Source organism: Anomaloglossus baeobatrachus, chromosome 2 (genome assembly GCF_048569485.1).
Source record: "Anomaloglossus baeobatrachus isolate aAnoBae1 chromosome 2, aAnoBae1.hap1, whole genome shotgun sequence".
Classification (NCBI taxonomy): Eukaryota; Metazoa; Chordata; class Amphibia; order Anura; family Aromobatidae; genus Anomaloglossus; species Anomaloglossus baeobatrachus.
In genome coordinates this window covers 542,095,127-542,118,073 of record NC_134354.1, presented here as the reverse complement: position 1 = coordinate 542,118,073, position 22,947 = coordinate 542,095,127, and the positions used below count along the sequence as shown (strand labels likewise).

Genomic DNA, 22,947 nt, shown 5'->3' with positions numbered 1-22,947 from the left:
ATCGGCGAAAAGCCGGATGTGTGAAACTGGGCGGACATGCTGGAAATCTAATTGGAAAAATGAGGAAGTTGGTTATTGCCGCCAGAACCCCTAAAATTGATTCCATCTTGAAGAGACGTGCTGGGAAAGGGGCAATTGTTGATCAAGCCACTCGATGACGCAGTACTTATTTAATGACTGAGTGATTGCTTGAACTAAAATCGTTTCTTATAGATATGGTGAACCCTCAAGTAACCTTAAATGAAGGTCAATGGACACAGGTGGCTGAATTGAAGGAATTGCTTTATCACCCATTTACCGTGACTAAAAAATTACAAGCTGAGGATTTAACTTCTGGCATTTTCATAAGGGAGTGGAAGAACTTGCTATTTTGCCTGTCCCAAAGAGGAGGTTTAATCGCAGATGGCATTTCTGCTTCTATAAAGCGGAGAGAGACACAGCTATTTGAAAATAAAATTCTTCTGGCAGCTGTTTATGTGGACCCAAGTCATCATATACTGCTTGATGATCAACAGCTTAAAGGAAAAGAAGCTTTGAGTGAGGTAGCAGTTAGGATGAGCAGCTACAGGACTGCCAGGCGCAAGAAGACTTGGGGCCTGACAGTGCTACTGCTGCCATATCTTCATCCTCATCAGATGAGGAGTTTAACTTTGACAAGTATTTGGATGACATGGAGCAAGCAAAGCGTTGCAGCAAGGAAAAATATTTCACTCAGTCTCCTATAGCAGCAGACTGACCAGATTTCAGTAAAATTTTTTCACTTGTTCTCAAAGAAATAGAAAAAGTCAACCGTTCATCAACAATGACTGTGCATGAGGCAATTCCTTTATACCCAGAAATTGTGAGAGATGTTGCCCATGTGGTTACGGCTTTGCCTCATGTAGACTGTGTCAAGAGTCAGGCTGGTAAAAGTAAAGTAAGGCTATGTGCCCACGGGAGATTAAACCTGCAGATTTATCTGCGGAAAATCCACGGATTTTCTGGATTTTCCAGATAAATCCACAGGTTTCAGCATGCACAGACACTCCCCATGTTATCCTATGGGACATGGGGAGTGCTGTGTCCATGCTGCGGATACGTGCGGCTGCGGAATATGCTGCGGATGTCCCGCAGCCGCACGTAATTGCATGTCAATTCTTTCTGCAGAATTACGGAAACCCCGGCCCTCCACTATGGAGATAGGGCCGGGATTTCCGCAGGTAATCTGCATGAATGTCCACAGGTTTTCCGCAGCTATTTCGCTGTACTACCACAGGTAAAAATAGCTCCGGATTCCGGCGAGCAGCTGCGGGAAACCTGCGGCTATATCCGCAGGTGCGAGCTCCCGTGGGTACATAGCCATAGAGTGTGGAAAATGCTTTCTTGGCACACTAAAATTCCTCTCATACCTGTTAAGAGATGAGCAAATCGATTTGCAGAATCCTTGTCCAGTGGTCAGGTTCTTTGGCTGGAAACCCTATCAACCACCTTTTGCCTGCCGGGATCCCTGGCTCCTCTTCTGATTACCCAGCCTGGTGGTACATCATCGTTGTGGTGAAATGCACACACACATCAACGCGCCAAGCTGTCTAATCATAAGACAAGCTAGAAATGCCAGCAGGCAGGATGAGTTTCAAAGGGCCTCTGTTCTGGAATAAATGAGATGAAAGGGATAGAAAGCGCAATAGGGTCTTACCGAATAAACATATGAAAGGTGAATAGGACTAGTGCTCACCATGTGTAGCTGTGTGACACACAACCAGTATCAAAGCACATAATCAGCTGCTGCAGAGTCCACGCGCACAAAAGCTGGTATACATCAGGAACTGAATAAAGGTGGAACTATTTCTGCGCTGCTGTAGGAATTACACAAATCCAAAAATACTGAAGTGTAGGTGGTTTTATTCTACACGTTTCGAAGTGTGTCCTCACTTCATTACGAAAATCAGTGGATTGCAGATAAGTCATGGCGATTATAAGGGCACATAAGCTCTGACCGCACACTCGCCACCAGAAGCTCAGCTTAATTAATAGCCAAGCTGTGACTTTTACACTTCGTGCCCGTGTCTGTACTGCCCCTGGCTGTTTAAACCTCTAAATGTCGTGATCAATAGCAAATCACAGCATTTAGGAAGCTGGGAGAAGGAGCGTGCTCCCTCTCCCACCCGATCAACAACCCAGTAATGTAATCGCGGACTGCCAATTGTTGCCATAGCAACCCAAGGTGGGTTGCGGCCTACAGGAGCCTATTGCATGGTCTAAAAGGTGTGCTTGTCAGTGTTACCCTGACAGCTCTAATGCATTATACCAGCAATCAGAGTCCCATATAGTGACTAAATATAAAAAACAAAAAATAAAAATAATTTTAAAAAATCCCAATATAAATAACAATAGCAATATGTACTGCACCAATAAATACGTATGGAAAAACAAAAATAAAACAAACATGCACATATTTGGAATTGCCATGTCCGGAACAACCTGATTTTTAAAGCTGTAACACTAGTTAACCCATTCAGAGACCATCTAAAAAGAAAAAAAAAAATTATGCTTTATCATACTGGTGAAAAAAGTTGAATAAAACGCGATCAAATAGATGTATGTATAAAAACAATGGTATATCTGAAACAGTCATCTTGTCCCACAAAAAACAAGCCGCCATACAGATCAGTCAGCGTAAAAATTAAAAATTTACAGCTCTCAGAATAGAGCGATACGAAAACAAAATCAAACTGACAGGCAGAAAAGAACTGACTAATCACTTATCCAGCAAGGTAAACTGTGGAAAAATAAATAAAACTAATTCTTAATATGCTGTTTATTTATTCATTCTTTCTCCCAATGACCGCAGTAACACTCCTCTTATATTTATCTTGCGCTCTACACTAAGCCCTTACATCTGGGTTTTCGCGCAAATCTGAAATATGTGATTTAGACTGACTCCCAATGGAAGATTCCCCTATAATCAGGCAGAGAGACATTTTGGACTGTGTCTGCCTATGATCCGGTGGTGTCCGTCTTTTCAGTGGTGCATAGCATTATGGTCAACCAGTTTTGTGCCCGTCTGAAAAGGATAACACTTAACAGAAGCCTGACAAAGTAAAGAGTAATTCTGCCGTCTCTTTATAGTGAATGGATCTCTTGTGGGTGTCATCCGAATCACATTACTCAAAGATTTGGATGGGAACCCCGATGTAAGTGCTCAGCGTACAGCACAGAATAAATGTGATCCAAAATTTTATGGAAAAATGTTCCCAATAAAAGTTTCAACTCAATACAGAGAAAAAACAAGTCCCCACTCTCAGGTATGTCATCTGTCAATGGAAATACAGTGGGTTTTCATGGTACTGGTAATACAAAAGGTTCTTGAAAAGCGCTATGGCTCACCCCCCCAAAAGAAACCAGCCAATTGTGCGCTCCCAAATCCAAATGCTACCCTCCCTTCCAAGCCAGATAGTGTGCCTAAACCACCAATTGTTTGGCATTTCTGTGATGAGGGGACCCCACTAATTTACAGGGTGCAAATCTCCAGAAGCATGAACTGGGCACAATCTATGGCCACACAATCTACTGAGCACTACAATGGCAGATTTGCAATTTTCACTCAACAACATCCAGTGCTGCTTGTTTCTGGAGAACACCCTCCAGTCAAAATCATCACTACACCTGTAGATAAACTCCGAGCGGAGTATAATTTCCAATGGGGTCACTTGAGGGGGATTCTGCTGTTTTGGAACTTAGGGGATCTGCAAATAGAGTCTCCAAACTATTCTAGGAAAATCAGTGTTCAAAGGGTAAAATGTCGCTCCTTCCATCCTGAGCCCTGCCATGTGGCCAGACAGTACTGTACAGATAGATGTGGGGTATTGCCAAGTTCAGCAGAAATTGTGTGACACATTTTGGTGCCAATTTTTCCAGTTTATGAAAATGTAAAATCTGGGGCTAAAATAAAAATATTTGTGGTAAAAATGCAATTATTTCTTCACTGCTCAATGGTATAAAATTATGTGACTCACCTGTTATATCAATATGATCCCTGAACCCCTAGTTGAATTCATTGAGCGGTGTAGTTTGTAAAAAATTGGGTCACTTATGGGGGAATGAGGGGTGGGGGGGGATTTCTGCTGTTCTAGCACCTCAAGGGCTCTGCCAATATGACATTGCACCAGCAAACCATAACTCCAAAATTTGAGCTATAATATGATGCTCCTTCCCTTCTGAGCTTTCCACTCTGCTGGAAAAGTAGTTCCTGATTACATAGAGAGTATTGTTGCACTCAGGAAAAAAAACGGACCATACAGTTTGTTGTGCAATTTCTCCGATTAGTCCATATAAAAATTAAAAAACTTGAAGAAAGAATAATTACATTTTTAACACTAAAATGTTGTTTAAAGCCCATCACCTAATGATATAAAATTCTGTGAGACAAATATGGTTTCAATATGCTCACTGTATCCCTAAATGAATTAATTGAGGGGTGTAGATAGTGAAATGATGTCAATCATCGGGGGTGGGGGGGGGGGGAACTGCTTTTCTGGCATGTCAGGGGCTTTGCCAATGTGAAATGGCACCCTCAAATCATTCCAGCAAAATCTGCACTCCAATATAGAGCACTCCTTCACTTCTGAGCTTTGCACTGTGCCTCAAAAGAATTTTCGACCACATATAGGGTACTGTCAAATCCTGGAGAAATTGTGTAACGAATTGTACAGTTTATTTTCTCCTATCACCCCATTTGAAAATTGAAAATTTGAGGCCAAAGAAATATTTTGTTGGAATAAATGGGAATTTTTCATTTAGGCTATGTTCACACACTGCATCTTTTACTGCATTTTTGAGGTCACAAAGATGCACCAAAATGCATGCATTTCCTTCTCCCAGCAAAGTCTATCAGATTTCTATTTTGCTGTCTACAGAGAGCATCTTTTTTGGATGCATGCGTTTTTTGATGCGTTTTTGCCGCGGGTGCGTTTTTTGGGGCCAAAAACGCTGCATCTTAATGGTTAAGAAAAGACGCAGTCTGTGAACATAGCCTTACTCAGCCCAATTTTATACAATTCTGTGAATTGCTTGTGGGTTACAAATGCTCCCTACATGAATACCTGGAGATGTGGAGTTTCCAAAATGAGGTCACTTGTGGGGGTTTCAGCTGTTCTGGCATGTCAGGTGCTCTTTAAATGTGATATGGCGTTCTTAACCTATTCCAGGCAAAATGGGGCTCCAAAATTCCCTTCCGAGCCTTCCTTCCCTCACAAGCCCTGCCTCAAAAAGTGGTTTTGCACCACATATTGGATATCCAAGGACTCTGAAGAAATTGCACAACAAATTGTACCGTCCATGTTCTCCTATTACCCTTCTGAAAATAAAATTTAGGGCTAAAGTAACATTTTTGAGGGATAAACCGATTTTATCATTTCCACGGCTGAATGCTATAGAGGTTTGTGAAGCACCTGTGGGTTGAAGGTGTTCACCAAACCTCTAGATAAATTCCATGAGGGTTGTAGTTTACAAAAATGGAGTCACTTGTGGGGGTTTCCACTGATCAAGCACATCAGGGGCTTTGAAAATGCGACATGGCGTCTGCTATCTATTCCAGCTAATTTTGCACTCCAAAAGTTGAATGACGCTCCTTCACTTCTAAGCCCTGCCATGCATACAAACAGTAGTTTTCCACCACATGTGTGGTTTCTGTGTACTCAGGAGAAATTGCACAATAAATTGTATGGTCCATTTTCTCCTATTACCCTTGTGAAAATGGAATATTTGGGGCTAAATCAATATTTTTGCAGGAAAAGTAAACATTTCATTATTTTCTTTCTACATTAAGGGTTTCACATGAATTACAGCAAAGTGTTAATAAACTTCTTGGATGTGGCTCTGAGGAGTGGTCTTTAAAATGGTGTCACTTGTGGGTATTTTCTGTCACAAACGCCCCTCTATGTCTCTTCAAATGTGATTTGGCCATAAAAAAAAAAAATAGAATTGGTTTTGCAAATTTTGTAGGAAAAATTAGAAATTGCTGATAAACTATTAACCCTTCAAAAAGTTGTTTCACAAATGATACGGATGTAAAGTAGACATGTGGCAAATATTATTTATTAAAGTACCACTCAAGCATTTCATTCTTCTATTTCAGCAGTGGTGCTTTAAAGGCAAGTCTCCTGCCCAGTCATCTTTTTCTAGCGTTGCTCCAGTCCGTCTCCAGCAATTTGTGACCTACTGGTAGCGCCAGTGTTTTATGGAGGGCTCCGAAGGTCACAAATCAATGCAACTCTATTAGAGTCTTGATCTTGCTTTCATAGACGTGGATTGAGAGCTTCTGACATAACTTCTGACTTCAGGTCAGTGAGAAGTCATGGGCACTAGATGGTGCCATGGGACCAGAGCAGCGCTGAAAAACGATTAAGTCGGAGGAGGGTAAGTACAGTGGGTACGGAAAGTATTCAGACCCCTTTACATTTTTCACTCTTTTTTGAATTTACCAAATGGCTGCAATGAAACAAAGTCAATTTTTTTTTCTCATTAGTGTACACTCTGCACCCCATCTTGACAGGAAAAAACAAATGTAGAAATTTAAGCAAATTTATTACACAAAAAAACTGAAATATCACATGGTCATAAGTATGCTCAATATTGAGTAGAAGCACCCTTTTGAGCTAGTACAGCCATGAGTCTTCTTGGGAATGATACAACAGGTTTTTCACACTTGGGGATCCTCTGCTATTCTTCCTTGCAGATCCTCTCCAGTTCCATCAGGTTGGATGGTGAACGTTGGTGGACAGCCATTTTCCAGTCTCTCCAGAGATGCTTAATTGGGTTTAGGTCAGGGCTCTGGCTGAGCCAGTCAAGAATGGTCACAGAGTTGTTCTGAAGCCACTGCTTTGTTATTTTAGCTGTGTGCTTAGGGGTCATTGTCTTGTTGAAAGGTGAACCTTCGACCAAGTCTGAGGCCCAGAGCACTCTGGAAGAGGTTTTCTTCTAGGATATTCTGTAGTTGGCTGCATTCATCTTTCCTTCAATTGCAACCAGTCGTCCTATCCCTGCAGCTGAAAAACACCCCCATAGCATGATGCTGCTACCACGTGTCACTATTGCGATTGTATTGGGCAGGTGATGAGCAGTGCCTGGTTTTCTCCACACAAGGCTTAGAATTGTCACCAAAAAGTTCTATCTTCATCTCATCAGACCAGAGAATCTTATTTCTCATAGTCTGGGAGTGCTTCATGTGTTTTTTTGCAAACTCTATGCGGGCTTTCATATGTCTTGCACGGAGGAGAGGCTTCCATTAGGCCACTCTGCCATAAAAGACCAACTGGTGGAGGGCTGCAGTGATAGTTGACTTTGTGGAACGTTTTCCCATCTCCCTACTGCATCTCTGGAGCTCAGCTACAGTGATATTGGGGTTCTTTTTTACCTCTCTGACCAAGCCTCTTCTCCCATGATTGTTCAGATTGGCTGGACGGCCAGGTCTAGGAAGAGTTCTGGTGTTCCCAAACATCTTCCGTTTAAGGATTATGGAGTCCACTGTGCACTTCGGAACCTTGAGTACTGCAGAAATTCTTTTATAACCTTGGCCAGATCTGTGCCTTGCCACAATTCTCTCTCTCTGAGCTCCTTGAGCAGTTCCTTTGACCTCATGATTCTCATATGGTCTGACATACGATACGATACGATACCATAATTTCCCACGGGATCAATAAAGTGTATCAAACAGCACAACTTAAATAACAACATGAATTACTTAATTGACAAGACTGTAGAGTTGACAGAGGAACATTATACATTAGATTAGGTCATACACAGTGGGTAAACTGAAAAGTAGAAGAAATAAAGAAGGAAACATTCACCTTGATGATTTAACACTAATGTTATTGTTGTGCATTCCCATAGCAGTTGGCACAAATGATTTCCTATATTTTTCCTTCTTACATCTCAGAAGGATTAGCCGGTTACTGAAGGTGCTCTTCTGTCTCATGAATAGCTTATATAATGGTTGTGCATTATTATTCATAATCGCCATACACTTTTTCAGAGTTCTTCTCTCCACTACCTCCTCAAAAGAGTCCAGATTGCAGCCAACAGCGGAGCTTGCCTTCTTGATAAGCTTATTCAGCTTATTAGCATCAGAGACCCGCACACTACTACCCCAGCATATGAGTGCAAAAAAGGATGGCACTTACAGCTCACAGTGCCAGTCTGTAGTGGCGAGGTCTTATATAGACAGGTGTGTGCCTTTCCAAATCAAGTCCTATTAGTTTAATTACACACAGCTGGACTCCAATGAAGGAGTAGAACCATCTCAAGGAGGATCACAAGGAAATGGACAGCATGTGACTTAAATATGAGTGTCTGAGCAAAGGGTCTGAATACTTATGACCATGTGATATTTCAGGTTTTCTTGTTTAATAAATTTGCAACAATTTCTACATTAGTTTTTTTTTCTGTCAAGATGGGGTGCAGAGTGTACATTCATGAGAAAAAAAAATGAACTTTTTTTAATTTTCCAAATGGCTGCAATGAAACAATGTGATAAATTTAAAAAGGGGTCTGAATACTTTTTGTACCCACTGTATAAGAAAGAAAACTTACATTTAAAGCATCATTTACGGCTGAGGGAAGTGTGAGGAAAGAGTTAACCTTTTTCAATGACTTAGAAAATAATAGAAATTCATTCTCCCTGGCAAGACCGAACCAGACTTATTTGCGTAATAAACTGTGAGACCAACCTCAAGGACGCAGAATGTTTTGACTTAGAGACGACTGAAAGACATCTTGTTATTGGAGTATAAGTCATTATATTAATTTCTCTTGCTGGGAATATGTAATTCACGCCTTTAATGAATATGTATGTTGCATAGTTACGCCCTAATCAACTTTGTATAATTTTGTAATGTAAACAATATCAATACACTTTCTATTCGGAGCCGCACATCTCCAGTCTTACGTGTATAACAGCGTCCGCTTGTTTTCATTGAGACGGAGTAGCAGAGGGGGGTGGGGGGGGGGGTGTCACCGGTACCCTCTCTGCATTCGGACATCGCTGGCAACAGCTGTGACCGGTAGGTCAACCTAACATTATCTGGCGCCCGAAAAGCAGGGACCCATGTTTGTAATCCCAGGACGCAGTGAACTGTCTTGCCAAGCCGAGGAGGAGGTGACCAGACGTGGGGACCAGAAACACCTGGCCAGGTAAGAGTTGAACCTTATTCTTCTCTTTATGCTCCCCACATCTGATCTCCCCTCTCCTCAACGCGCAAGAGGTACACTGTGAGTAGATACTGGGTTATTGGCGGGTTTCTACTGAACTCTGAGAGAGCCTTGCCAGCTGATGTTTTCTGTGCCTTGTTTGGTTGTTTGTTTGTTTGTTTGTTTCTCTGTGTTTCTCTGCCTCTCCGTGTGTCACGTGTCTGCTCTCCTGCGCTTTACTTCTGTGCTGTTGTCCTTGTTGGTTGTCATAGATCCCATACATCAGTGAGTGTTGAAAGGGAATAGTGTACCTGCTCTGTCCAATGGATGTGATATTCACTGCCCTAGTGTTAGTGGGAATAGCCCTGTTTGCCACTGCTATCGGATATAGAGTGTATCTCTGGTACAAGAAGGGTAACCCAGCACCATTCAACATTCTCAGCCCCCTCTGAAGTTAGGACACCTCCTTTCAGTAGGATTACAGATCAAGAATCAGTCTTTGGGTACTTCCAGGAAAGGTGGTTCTAGACCTCACCTTAGGTAGGAATACAAAAGGAGTTAGTCTCAGAGTATCTCCAGGATAGGTAGGTTTAGTCCAAAGGACGTTCAAGGGTCTAAAAGCTGAAGAAGATAGAAGAAGAAGAATGGGGCAAGGAATATCAAAAGACAGAAGAGCTGGATGCACCCTGCAACATCTCATTACGTGTTATCATGGCAAAAGAACAGCCAGTCAGTCCAAGGAAGTTTTTAAGACATTTGGATTGAAGGGGAAGGATCAATTGGACCCCAACAAATGGGACACAATAACAGCTACTAGAGCAGGAGTGATAGCAGATAAATCGTGGACTGAACTAGTCAGAACTCTTTCTGACATGGCAAAAACAGCCCACGATCAAGGTTGGATATATCATGAAGAATCAGACACATGGGAAGAAGCTGGGAAGAAGGCTAATAAGGATCAACAGCAGCCTCCTCTGTACCTGTCAGCTACTCCTGGAACAGCCTCAAAAATAGCAGGATTCCCGGGATGGACCTGCACAAACTGTGGCCAACAAAATACGGACTGGAGTGAAACATGCCTAGCCTGTGGAGCCCCACAGCACAAGCTACAAGCCACAGCACCAGTGCCTCTCTATCCCGTAGTGGAAAGAAGAGTCCTGATAAGACCACCTGTTAATCCACAAAACCCAGATGCTCCCAGAGATGCAGTTCCTCGTACGTATGATGACTACGTACCCTGGACTCCAGCCGAGCAGATGGCTTTCCTGCAAAATGCTCCAGACCCGACTAGAAACCCAGTCAGTTTTTCACGTTACCTGAACCAAATACAGGTCTCCTACAGAAACACTTGGTTGGACATGGAAGGTTTGTGTAGAGTTAAAATGTCTCCCGAACTGTATGCCAAACTCACTGCCCACCTGACAGGACATGTTCCGGACTATACCCGTAATGTGGAATCGGGCCAAGATTTCATGATAAGACTCAATCTCTTCTGCGCCCAGGAGCAAAGAACTAAGGGCACAATGGGACCAGTGCATCAAGGTCCTGTGGAGAATGTCAGCTCATTTTACTACAGATTGATGCAGTCATTCGCAGATGAAGGGCTGGACTTACAAGCGGGTGCAATACGTCGCCTGATGGTAAGATCCTTCATGGATGGAATACATGCAACTCTGGCAGAAAGATTGAAAGCGTGCTGCCCAGAATGGAGAAACATGGAAGACATAGATCTTCTAGTCAACAAAGCAAGTGGCTTAGAAACCAACGCAAAGGATAAAAGGAGCAACAAGAAAGTTGTCATAGCAGCAGTGGACGGTCAGCCAGAAGGTACAAGAAGGAAGGCACCGACCTGCTACTATTGTGGGAGTCAGAGGACATGTGATCAGAGACTGTAGAAAGAAGAGGGACACTCAAAACCAATCCGAGAGTCACGAGGAGAAGACTGCCTGACTTGCGGCAGCACGGGATAGGGATGCCAGAGGTACATTTATACACGTCCCCCTTCACATTGGCAACAAGGAAATAAGAGCTTTGGTGGACTCCGGAGCTTCACGCTCCTGAACCCCAGGAACCTAGTGCCTGAAGGATCCATCTCATCTGAAGCTACTGTAGTATCCGGATTTGATGGACAAGCCCAGATACTCCCAATAACACATCCACTGAAGGTGAAACTGGGACCACACATGTTCGTGTCTAAATTCTTAGTGTCCCCCCTGGGTGGAGATGCCCTAGTGGGAGACGATCTACTATCAAGACTACAAGCTCAGATTGTCTACAATGAAGATGGATCTGCTATCCTGCAAATTCCAGAAGATATCCCAGAAGAAACCCTGTGCACTCTCCAGATGATAGAAGATCAACCAGAATCTGATGTTACACGTAAAGTAAACACGGATCCAATACTTCTACAAGTTCCTGCAAAACTCTGGTCCACATCAAAAACTGACCTCGGCACACTACCCGTGCCCACAGTAAAAGTTTCAGTCAAGCCTGGAATTACGCCACGGCAGCTGAGACAATCCCCCCTCCCGCTACCTCTCGCAGTACATCTACCAGTATGTGGATGATTTACTACTGTGCTGCCCTAGTGAAGAGGAATGCTTACCTTTCTGGCAGAAGTAGGATGCAAAGCAAGCAGAGATAAATGCAGACGGTGGATTCCCAATGCGTCACTACTCATGCAACCGCTGTATGATTGCACAAAGAATGTTCCTTTTTCCCCTTACAGAAGAAGTTCGACAAAACTTTCAAAAGCTCAAGGAACTAGTGATTGATGCACCTGCTCTGGCACTACCAAACTATGATCTCACCTTTAATCTGTTCGTAGCAGAGCTTCAAGGATTTGCCGTAGGAGTACTCACCCAGAAGACGGACAAACATCACATAATCGGGTACTACTCCTCTCAACTTGACAACGTCACAAAAGCAGCACCAACCTGTGTCCGTGCTGTTACAGCAGTTTCAAACATACTGCAGAAAGCATCTGAAATCTCACTCGATTTCCCGACTACCATCCTTACCAGCCATGACATTTATGCTGTTCTCAATCAAGTGCAGTTGAAACACCTCTCCATGGCAAGACAAGTCAGACTCCAGTGCACGCTGTTGCTACCCCCAAACATCTCATTTGCTCGAGTTACAAGTCTAAACCTTGCTGATCTTTACAAGTTTAGAAGGGGGGACAGAAGAGAGGACAGAAGAGAGTGACAAACGTACCAGCGCACCATTTGATCATGATTGTCAGGAACTCATTGAACATGAGGCAAAGCCCCTGCACAATATTCAGGCAACACCGCTTACAAATTCAGACTTTGAACTTTTTGTGGATGGTAGCAGATACGCTGATGAAGCAGGCAAGTTCCACACCGGATTTGCAGTAGTGACTCTATATGCAGTCTTAGCCAAGCAACCGCTACCTCCACGCATATCTGCTCAAGAAGCAGAACTTCTTGCTCTCATCTGGGCAATTGAGTTTCTGGAAGAACGAACAGCGAACATGTACACGGACTCAGCCTATGCACACGGCATTGTGCACGATTTTGGCACTATCTGGCAGACAAGAGGATTCCTCATAGCAACAGGAAATCCCATCAGGCATGGAGCCTCAGTGAAGAAACTAATGGAAGTAGCCTTGATACCAAAACAGCTAGCAATCATAAAGGTTGCTGCCCACACCAAGGCTCAAACACCCGAGGCAAGGGGAAATCGCTTGGCCGATCAAATAGCAAAACAAGCAGCCTTACTCCCTTTGAAGGAGACGGAAACCGTGTCAACGACGGAGGAAGAAATGCAGAACCTCTTTGAGACACAAGAAAACGCCTCTGAGGAAGAAAAGGCCGGATGGCGGGCCAAGGGGGCAGAAAAGGTGGAGGGGATTTGGCGCCTAAACGGACTTCCCGTCCTGCCACGCAGTTGGTTCCCTGCCATTTTCCAAGTACTCCACTACCCCACACACGGTAGCACAAACTCAATCATGAACCAGATGCAACCATATTGGGTAGCCCCCGGCTTCAGACAATACGCCTCCCAGAGAATAAAAGCTTGTCACATCTGTCAACAACACAATCCAGGCCAGCTAACTAAAACCCCGCAAAGACACATGCCAAAGACGTTTGCCCCATTTCAAAGAGTACAAATAGACTATATACAGTTGCCAAAACATGGCATCTACGAGTTTGTACTTGTCTGTGTAGACCTCTTCTCAGGATGGCCAGAGGCCTATCCTGTAAGCTCAGCCATGGCCCGAATTACAGCAAAGAAATTGGCCTGTGAGCTGGTGCCTCGGTTTGGACTCCCTGAAGTCATAGAGTCAGACCGAGGTACTCATTTCACTGGACAAGTTTTCCAGAACACCTGTGCCCTGTTAGGCATTCAGTCAGCCTTACACACGCCTTACCACCCACAGTCATCAGGGAAAGTGGAAAGGTTAAATGGAACTCTAAAGCTCAAACTAGCCAAGGCAGTGGAGGAGACTGGTAGACCATGGACAGAATGTCTCCCCATAGCTCTTTACTCTATAAGGACTACCCCGCAGGGAAAGCACAGGCTCTCACCCTTTGAAATACTCTTTGGTAGTGCACCCAGATTAGGATGCTACTTCCCACAGGAGTTACACCTGCAATATGATAGCCTAACGTCTTATGTTGTTTCCCTGCAGAAGAGACTAACTGAAACCCACCAAAGGGTCTACTCTTCTCTACCTGATCCTGATGCCGTTCCAGGAACCCACTCTCTAAAGCCTGGTGACCGGGTCTACCTAAAGAAGCACGTGAAAAAGACCCTTGAGCCACGATTCGAAGGGCCTTTGACTGTCCAGCTGACCACTCCAACCTCCGTCAAACTTGAGGGGAGATCGACATGGGTCCATGCCAGCCACTGCAAGAAGGCCTAATACTGCCGATAAGTATTTCTATGTGTACTCCCTTTTTGGGGCCTTCTACACCACAGCAGAATTCATTTGAGACCCATCATGAAGTGTTAGCTGAAAAACTTGAGATCACAGACTGCTGGATATGTACACACGCACCTGTGACAGCCTCTTCCATGCCATACTTAGCCATACCAGTCCCAATAAACGAAGTGTTTCAATGGGGAGGCTGTTACAACAGACTATCAGTCAATGACACCAAGTGTTACTCTGTTTACTAGTTGCTTATGTAGTGTTCAAGTTGCTAATGGCTTTGTTTTCCCACTGCTTGAAGCAATGTAGATACAATGATTATTCAGCACCCGTATGAAATCACTAATATGCCTTTTTTCTCTTTACTCTTTCCTCTAGAAATTACATTGGCGTATCATGATGAGACTCCTATCGAGAGGCATGCAGGCAGTCCTGGGTGACGGATGTGAGACGACACTCCCTGAGCAAACCCGCGGCTCAGAAAGTATCTGGAGGCTAGCCTGCTTTCTCTATAGTCCACAGCTTCTCGATGGCCCCCTGTCCATCAATCACGCCAATAGGGGGGATTGTGAGGAAAGAGTTAACCTTTTTCACTGACTTAGAAAATAATAGAAATTCATTCTCCCTGGCAAGACCGAACCAGACTTATTTGCGTAATAAACTGTGAGACCAACCTCAAGGACGCAGAATGTTTTGACTTAGAGACGACTGAAAAACATCTTGTTATTGGAGTATAAGTCACTATATTAATTTCTCTTGCTGGGAATATGTAATTCACGCCTTTAATGAATATGTATGTTGCATAGTTACGCCCTAATCAACTTTGTATAACTTTGTAATGTAAACAATATCAATACACTTTCTATTCGGAGCCGCACATCTCCAGTCTTATGTATATAACAGCGTCCGCTTGTTTTCATTGAGACGGAGTAGCAGAGGGGGGGTCACCGGTACCCTCTCTGCATTCGGACATCGCTGGCAACAGCTGTGACCATTAGGTCAACCTAACAGAAGGAAGAAAAAAAAAACTCAAGTGGAGCTTTAACGATTTTGGGTGATGTCACTATCTGGTTTGGAGGCATAAAATTTCGAAGTTCAAAAATGAACAAAGTTAATGAGATTTTGCAAAATTCTTCTACATGGTGCAGAAAGTTGTTGCACATACATGTCAATTCTTCATGCAGAATTCACTGTTGTCATCACACTTGCAATATATAATGTGAAATTATCAAAATCCACATTTAATACGCAGATTTTGATGTGGAAATGCTGCAACAAATCCCCAACGTGTGCATGTACCCTATACTAATGCATAGAAGCAGATTTGTGTATTTAGGCAGAGGAGGTTCACAATGTAAAAGTAATATATATAGTCTGTAGCAGTGTTGCTGCCCTCCACATGTAAAATTCCGAGCTTGAACCCTGCAAAGATATTTTTAATTGTTTTCCCGCAAACTATGAAAACGTTCCACGACTGTGTGAAAAACCTCCTACCCAGTTTACCAAAAGTGGAGTGTTTTGCCTTGTGTATGAAAGCTGTTCTAGCTCGTGTACTCTCCGGTGTGCCGCTGCCAAAGCTACACAGGAAAGAAAAACTACAAAAGCTGCAATATAGTCCCTCGCAGTACAGAATAAAAGCCTCTATGAATACCTATGAGCACAGTAACTGAATAGAAATCGCTACATGGCGTTTCCATGGATACTGGGGCTCGACTTCCCACCCATTCACAATCCGTGAATAATCCGTAGGGGCATATAGGGTCTATGTTCACTTGTGGACTTCTTTTTGCCTTGATATTTCTCCAGGACCCAGGATATCATCTTCACAGTGTAATATTTGTGCACCACTGCAGTCATTTTCTATATTCTAATCCTAGACGACCTCTGACATCTACATTTATTAATATGGTGCAAGTGGAATGTACATTTTGCACATTGTGACCGGTTACATTATCTTATGTTAAGTGCATGTATGGGAATTTAGACCCTGGCAGGCGGGGAATATGGTGGAGAGGCTGGAGAGCTGTGACTGCAGGTTAATGGCAGGACACACAAATAAGGGAACGGCATGTAATATGGTAGTAGGGCGACAATCCAGTAATTGGACTATGAAAACAGGTATTAAATCAAATAAAAATGTATAAACAGTTACACCCCTAGCACTTTCCAAAACATAAACGGGAAAAGGAACTCATTAATTTCACACCTCAAGAGCAAATACCTTGCAACAGGCCACTGAATGACGTATAAGACCACTCAGCGTATAAGACGATTCAGCGTATAAGATGACTCGGCGTATAAGACAGCCCTCAACTTTTCCAGTTAAAATATGGAGTTTTAGATATACCGTATATTCTCAAGTATAAGCCGACCCAAGTAATGTGCCCATTGTTTAGTGATGTCTCCTGCAGTAATTACTAATGTCCACTGCAGTAATTACTAATGAGCCCATTGTTTAGTAATGTCCCCTGCAGTGATGTGCCCATTGTTTAGTAATGTCCTCCTGTGGGTTCTCTTCTTGTCCCCTATTATGCCGTTGTTCACACACAATAAAAGATATTCTCACCTGTCCTCCGTTCCTGCGGTGCCTCCAGCTGTTTCTTGTAGTCCGCTGGCGCACAGACCCCTCCATAACAGCGTCCATTGCACGGAGCGGTCGCTGCAGGATGTAGTCATCGATTTACTGGAGTTGAATGCTTTACGGCGCCACAAAGCATTCAACTGCAGTAAATCCATGACGTCATCCTGCAGCGACAGCTCCGTGCACCGGACGCTGTTAAGGAGAGGTCTTTGTGCCTGCGGACTACAAGAAACAGCTGGAGGCACCGCGGGAACGGAGGAAAGGTGAGAATATCTTTTATTGTGTGTAAACAACTTCAGTAAAGCCGTGACGGCACCGTGCACTGCCGTATACAACGACCCCTGGCGCATAAGACGACACCACCCTCATTTTTGAGAAAATTTTCAGGGGTTAAAAAGTCGTCTTATAAGCCGGAAAATACGGTAACTACAAATGGTAAAGTGTGCAAAAAAAAATGTGGAGTGGACAAATGATTTAAAATTTCTGAATTCTCAAGTTTCGTGGTTATTATAATATTATTATTATTATAAAAACAATTATGGCTACACTGCATGTGACACATACTAGGCTAGTTTTCAAGATTATTTATCCCTACTAGTAAAATTAGTACAACGGGTATTACACTGTCCTCCCGGTATGCAGTTGCAGAATGCAAAAAGATTTTTTTCTGCGATGCTGGTTTTAAAAAATCCAGGAAATAAATAATCAAGAGGAGGTTTATTCTCAATGCGTTTCAGAGTCCATCTGCCTCCTTCCTCAGGAATAAAATCTATGTGGTTGCCCTGATGAAGGAGTCATGTGGACTCAAACACTGAGAAATAAAGCACCTCTTGATTATTTGTTTTCTGGATTAGTAAAAATCAGCAGCGCAGAATAAAATCCATTTTCCTTGACTATCATCTCCATAATTGTGGAGGCTACAGCAGCTGACATTATCACAACATCAGCGGTTGTGTCCTACACAACCACACCAAGTGAGCAAATTTCCCCCTGTATTTTCCTTGTTTACCTGGAGAAAATCCTATTGTGCTTTGCATCTAATACTACAGGGAATCTGTCAAGAGATTCATGTTGCCCATACCACGGGCAGTACAATTCATAGCCGGGCTACACGGTGCAGCAGGTACATTATTCTAGGGAACTCTCCGGCATTTTAGAGCATATGCTTTGAAGAACCACTAGGAAGAGACCAGTCAATCACTTGAAGAAGTGCTGAGGATGATTGACGGTGGGTGCATAGGGTCAGTAACCTGAGGCAACACTGGGAAGATCCAACCTAGTCTCACCACCGGACATAGTCCCCATCTGGCTCAGGAAAGTATATCATCTCTAAAGCAATGAAGGGTTTCAGAGAATAATATACCTGGATGCAATCTTGTAGCCAGGCTGTGATTCTTGCTGCCTGTGGTTTGGGCAGCATGAATCGTCCCACGTTCCCTTTATGGTGCTGCTGTGCTGTATTACTGCTGTACATCACAGATCAATGAATTGAGTCACACTGAATGACTATGCAGGTACAGCAACTCCATCTCTCACTTGAATCTTTGGATTATTTTTCACAAACTGAAGACACTACCACTCCCATTTCCAATGTACTTCATTAGTGCAGTAGTACAACGTAATCCTATTTCTGTCTCTGTGTGTAATAAGCTGTGCACTCTGACCTATCTCTACATGGTAAATGCAAAAACTAGCATTGCTTGGACCAGGCCCTCATCTTTTTTTTTTATTGGCTTTTATAGTCTTCCCCGGTTGGCTTTTGCTAGACCATGTGTTCTGAAAGCTGCAGGTGGTGCTCGGTACTTGTTAAGGGCAGTTGGATGCTCAGATAGGTGCAAATCGAGCACCTGAGTATAATGGAAGGCAATGGGGGACTCGAAAAAATTCTTAAGTTCCCCATTGATCTCCAATATACTCATGTGCATGATTGTGATTTGCACCCATCCGAGCACCAACTGCTCTCAACGAGTACGGTATTGCTCACGCATCACTATCAGGGACCTGCGAAATTCAGGAAATTTCAACTCGAAGTTGATTGTACATGAATTGATTACATTATCTCCACATAAAACTCTTACTTCTGTACATTGATACAACCAGCACAGACCGCAACAAGGAACGATTTGGAGTAGTGCTTCAGAAGCAGTGAACAAGATCCGTTTCACCTTGAATTAATTATACTAGATTTCCTAATTTACTATATTAGTTGTTATGCTTATTTGGAACATATTTAACCCCTTAACGACAGCGAGCCGTTACAGTACGTCCTAACCCACCATAGTGTAATCACCGGTGGGCACTGCGGGTAGCTGCCGGCAATCCGTGCACATGTCAGCTGATTTGAACAGCTGACACATGTGCCTCACAGGGACGAGTGGATCCGCGATCCACCCATGCCTGTTAACCACTGAAACCACGATGTCAAAATGTAACATCGCGATTTAAATCCTTGCCGCGGTAAATCTTCAGTTACCCAGCCCCATTGGCGGCACTGAGACGTGATCACTACGAGCCGATGGTTATCATGGTAGCACAGGGTCATGTGATGTCTCCTGTAGCTCACATGACTCATGTCATCTTTCACCCGGCCGAGTGCTGCCAGTAACAAGAGGTGAGTATTTCTGGTGATCACAGCTGTAGGTGAGTATTTCTGGTGATGTGATGACCAGAAATGAAAGAGCGATCAGACTGCTGATCCTTATATTCCCCTAGGGGGACAAGTAAAATAAAAAAAAAAAAAAATAAAACCTAAAAAGTTCAGAGCATTCCCCATTTGCCCCATTGAAAATTAAAGGATTAAAAAAAATATACACACATTTCGCATCAATCTGATCGGTAAACGGCGTAGCAGCAAATAACTTCCAAATGCCAAGATTACGTTTTTTGGTTGCTGCAAATTTTGCGCAAAACACAACAGGAGATCAAAACGTAGCATCTGCACAAAAATAGTAAAATCAGCTTGAGACACAAAAAGAAAGCCGTCACCGAGCCATAGATCCCGAAAAATGAGAACACTACGGGTCGCACCAATTTTTTGGGACAAACTTTTGAATTTTTTTTTAACCCCCTAAGATAAAAGTAAATATAAACATGTTTGGTATCTACGAACTTGTACCGACCTAAGGAATCATACAAATTTATCAGTTTTACCATATAGTGAACACCGTTAATAAAATAAATAAGAAATCATACTTTTTTTGCAATTTTTCTGCACTTGGAATTTTTTTGCAGTTTTCCAGTACACTATATGGTAAAACTTAAGGTTTCATTTAAAAGTACAACTCGTCCCACAAAAAAACAAGCCTTCATATGGCAAGATTGACGGAAAAATAAAGTGTTACGACTCCCGGAAGAAGGGGAGCAAAAAAAAACGGAAAAAATCGGCCAGGGATGAAGAGGTTAGTCCCTTCCCAACATTTTCGTACAAAAACATATAGAAATTGAATTAATAAAAATGTAAAAAATAAAAGTTATATAATTCTAGTTTTCTTTTTTACATTTTTTTTTTACACCAACAAAATGCTATCACCCCAATGGTACTGACCTGGACAATCATACTGACAAGTAATTTCTGCCACAAAATGAATGCTGTATGACCAAAAGTCAAAGAAACAAAGGCAAAATTTAAATATTTTCTACCATACAAGGAATTGTATTCCCATTTTAGTGTACATTATGTTGTTAAATAAATTGGCGTTAATTAAAATTACAACTAGTCGTGTAAAACAAAACAAGCCCTCAAATGGCTATGCTAAAAATGTCAAACTTTGAAAAGGGAAAAGAAAATAGTGCAAAAACTGAAATTGCAGCAGCGAGAAAAGGTTTATACTTTACATTTCCAGACGTTATATGACTATGAAACTGTTAAACGCTTAGGGGTACTTTGCACACTTCGACATCGCAAGCCGATGATTGCGATGCAGAGCGCGAAAGTCCCCGCCCCCGACGCAGCTGCGATATCTTGTGTTCGCTACGGCAGCTTCACACGCACTTACCTGTCCTGCGACGTCGCTCTGGCCGGCGACCCGCCTCCTTCCTAAGGGGGCGGGTCGTGCGGGGTCAAAGCGATGTCCCACGGCAGGCGGCCAATAGAAGCGGAGGGGCGCAGATGAACGGGACGTAAACATCCCGCCCACCTCCTTCCTTCCTCATTGCAGCCGGGACGCAGGTAAGGTGATGTTCCTCGCTCCTACGGCTTCATACACAGCGATGTGTGCTGCCGCAGGAACGAGGAACAACATCATACCGTCGCTGCTGCAAAATTATGGAAATGTCGTACCCTACACCGATCATACGATAACGACGCTTTTGCGGTCATTAATCGTATGTAAAAGGATTCACATACTGCGATGTCGACAGCGACGCCGGATGTGCGTCACTTTCGAGTTGATCCCACCGACATCGCACCTGCGATATCGCAACGTGCAAAGTGCCCCTAGAGGTGTAAATTATGAAAATATTAATTTATTTAAAATATATAGATAGACTCTGTACACCCATACACTTTACCTCATGGTAAGTATCTTCCAACTCTCCATCGTATATCCAGCGATAAAGGAAATTCAGAATGGGATGGGAAACTAGGCCAAGAATGTGCTGTACCAAGGACCGCATGTATGGATCGCCCGTTTTAGTGTATGCATGGACGGCAGATGCCAGCTCCCCTCCTTTTCTCCCTATAATAATAATAATAATAATAACAAAAATTTGTTGTGTTTTTTTGACAGATGGACCAATATTATCGAAATATCGAAATATCCTCAACATCAAAACTCATCCTATTGAGTAAGAACAGTAGCACTGTGCAATTTCATCTTACCTTGACAGTGATCAACGAGTGCTGCAAGAGTCTTCAACCTAATCTTGGGATCGTATGTCCACACCAGCAGCCGTCTAAGCGTCAGGCTAGTTTCCAGCCCCAAATTCACCCCCTGGTCATCTTCAACCTGCAACTTGATGTTAAAAGAATATATTCCCAAATAATTACAGGCAGTTTAGACAATGCTAAAGGTATTGGAGGCTTTAATTACAACATATAAATGACGCGGCACTGGTGAAGACCGGGTTAGAACAGAATATTACTATGAAGTAAGGAATAACAGAAGTGATCTGGCAAAAAGATTTAACAAATTACATTTTTATTTTGAAAAAAATTGCAATCACATTAAAAAAAATAAATAAATAGGGAAGTAGAGGCGGTATAGTATTTTTTTCCTTCTCTACCCCCTTTTTCCCCTTACATAGTAACAATTGATTTTTTACTTTTTCTTGTTTTTCTCCAAAATAGGTGTAGTTTTTTAATCTGGTTGAATCTTGGTGGTTTTTTTTAATGTTCTGACTGTTGAAGCAACAGTATAAATGAAAAGTCCCATATTACACAACTGTAGGTTTGTTTTCTTGGATTATACAGCATGATACAAGAAAGCAAACTAAATTTCTAAATTTCTGTACGAAAATATTTTAAGAGGTGGTTCACTACTCAGTTTTCATAGCCACATCCATACTATGTTGAGAAACAAGGGTTCTCTCAAATACATTGTGTTGCCAATAGTGCCTGAGTGGTGTTATTGCAGTCCGCTCACCCCTTTCGTGAGACCCTGACCCTCCCCCTCCCCCCCCCCCCCCCCCCCCGTCTCCGTGACCTCTGATGTCTGGTGATGTCAAGTTAACTTCCAGTTGACCTAAAATCACTGAGGCAGCCCCAGTCTTCCTGAGTGACTGGGCTGTGGGTGGAGCTTCCCCGCTCATCACAGCCCAGCATCGCTCCTGCTGGCGGCGCTCTCCAGCGAAGGAGAGAGCGTGCGAGGCCAGATGCTGGTATGTGACGAGCAGTGAAATGACACCCACAGCCCAATCACTCAGAGACTGGGGCCGCCTTGGTGATGTCGGGTCAACTGAAAGTTGACGTGACATCATTGGATATCAGAGGTCACGAAGCCCGGGGGCCACGTGATGGGGACGAGCAGACCGCAATAATAGCGCCACTCATAGGCACACAAGTTGAGAGAACCCTTGTTTCTCAACAGAATATCGATCTTTAGTGAACCACCCCTTTAAGCCAATACTTGAGTGTAATTTATGATATATGTGCTTTAATACAATATATATATATTACCTGAGAGTGTAGAACTGAGAGAAGTCTGTAATATTCCTTTAGCTCCTGATGCAGAGCAGCACAAAAACTCTGTTGAGAGAAGCATAGCATTATATGAGCGCTGGTTGGCCAGCCTAATTCATGTGGAAAAGGTTAAAAGGAGGGAAATAATAATATTTATTCACTTATATAGCACTTTACATACAG

At 43.0% G+C, this 22,947-nt stretch overlaps 1 protein-coding gene across 1 annotated transcript in view; it reads right to left on the bottom strand.

The window, feature by feature from the left end:
- TUBGCP3 (tubulin gamma complex component 3) overlaps positions 1–22,947 on the bottom strand; it is a 212,985-nt gene that overhangs the window by 111,700 nt on the left and 78,338 nt on the right. Inside the window, exons 9-11 of the mRNA XM_075336660.1 lie at positions 22,762–22,830; positions 21,466–21,598; positions 21,156–21,322 (exon numbers count right to left, since the gene is read on the bottom strand). Of these exons, the coding sequence (XP_075192775.1) occupies positions 21,156–21,322; positions 21,466–21,598; positions 22,762–22,830 (369 nt within the window). The remainder of the gene's footprint in view (positions 1–21,155; positions 21,323–21,465; positions 21,599–22,761; positions 22,831–22,947) is intronic.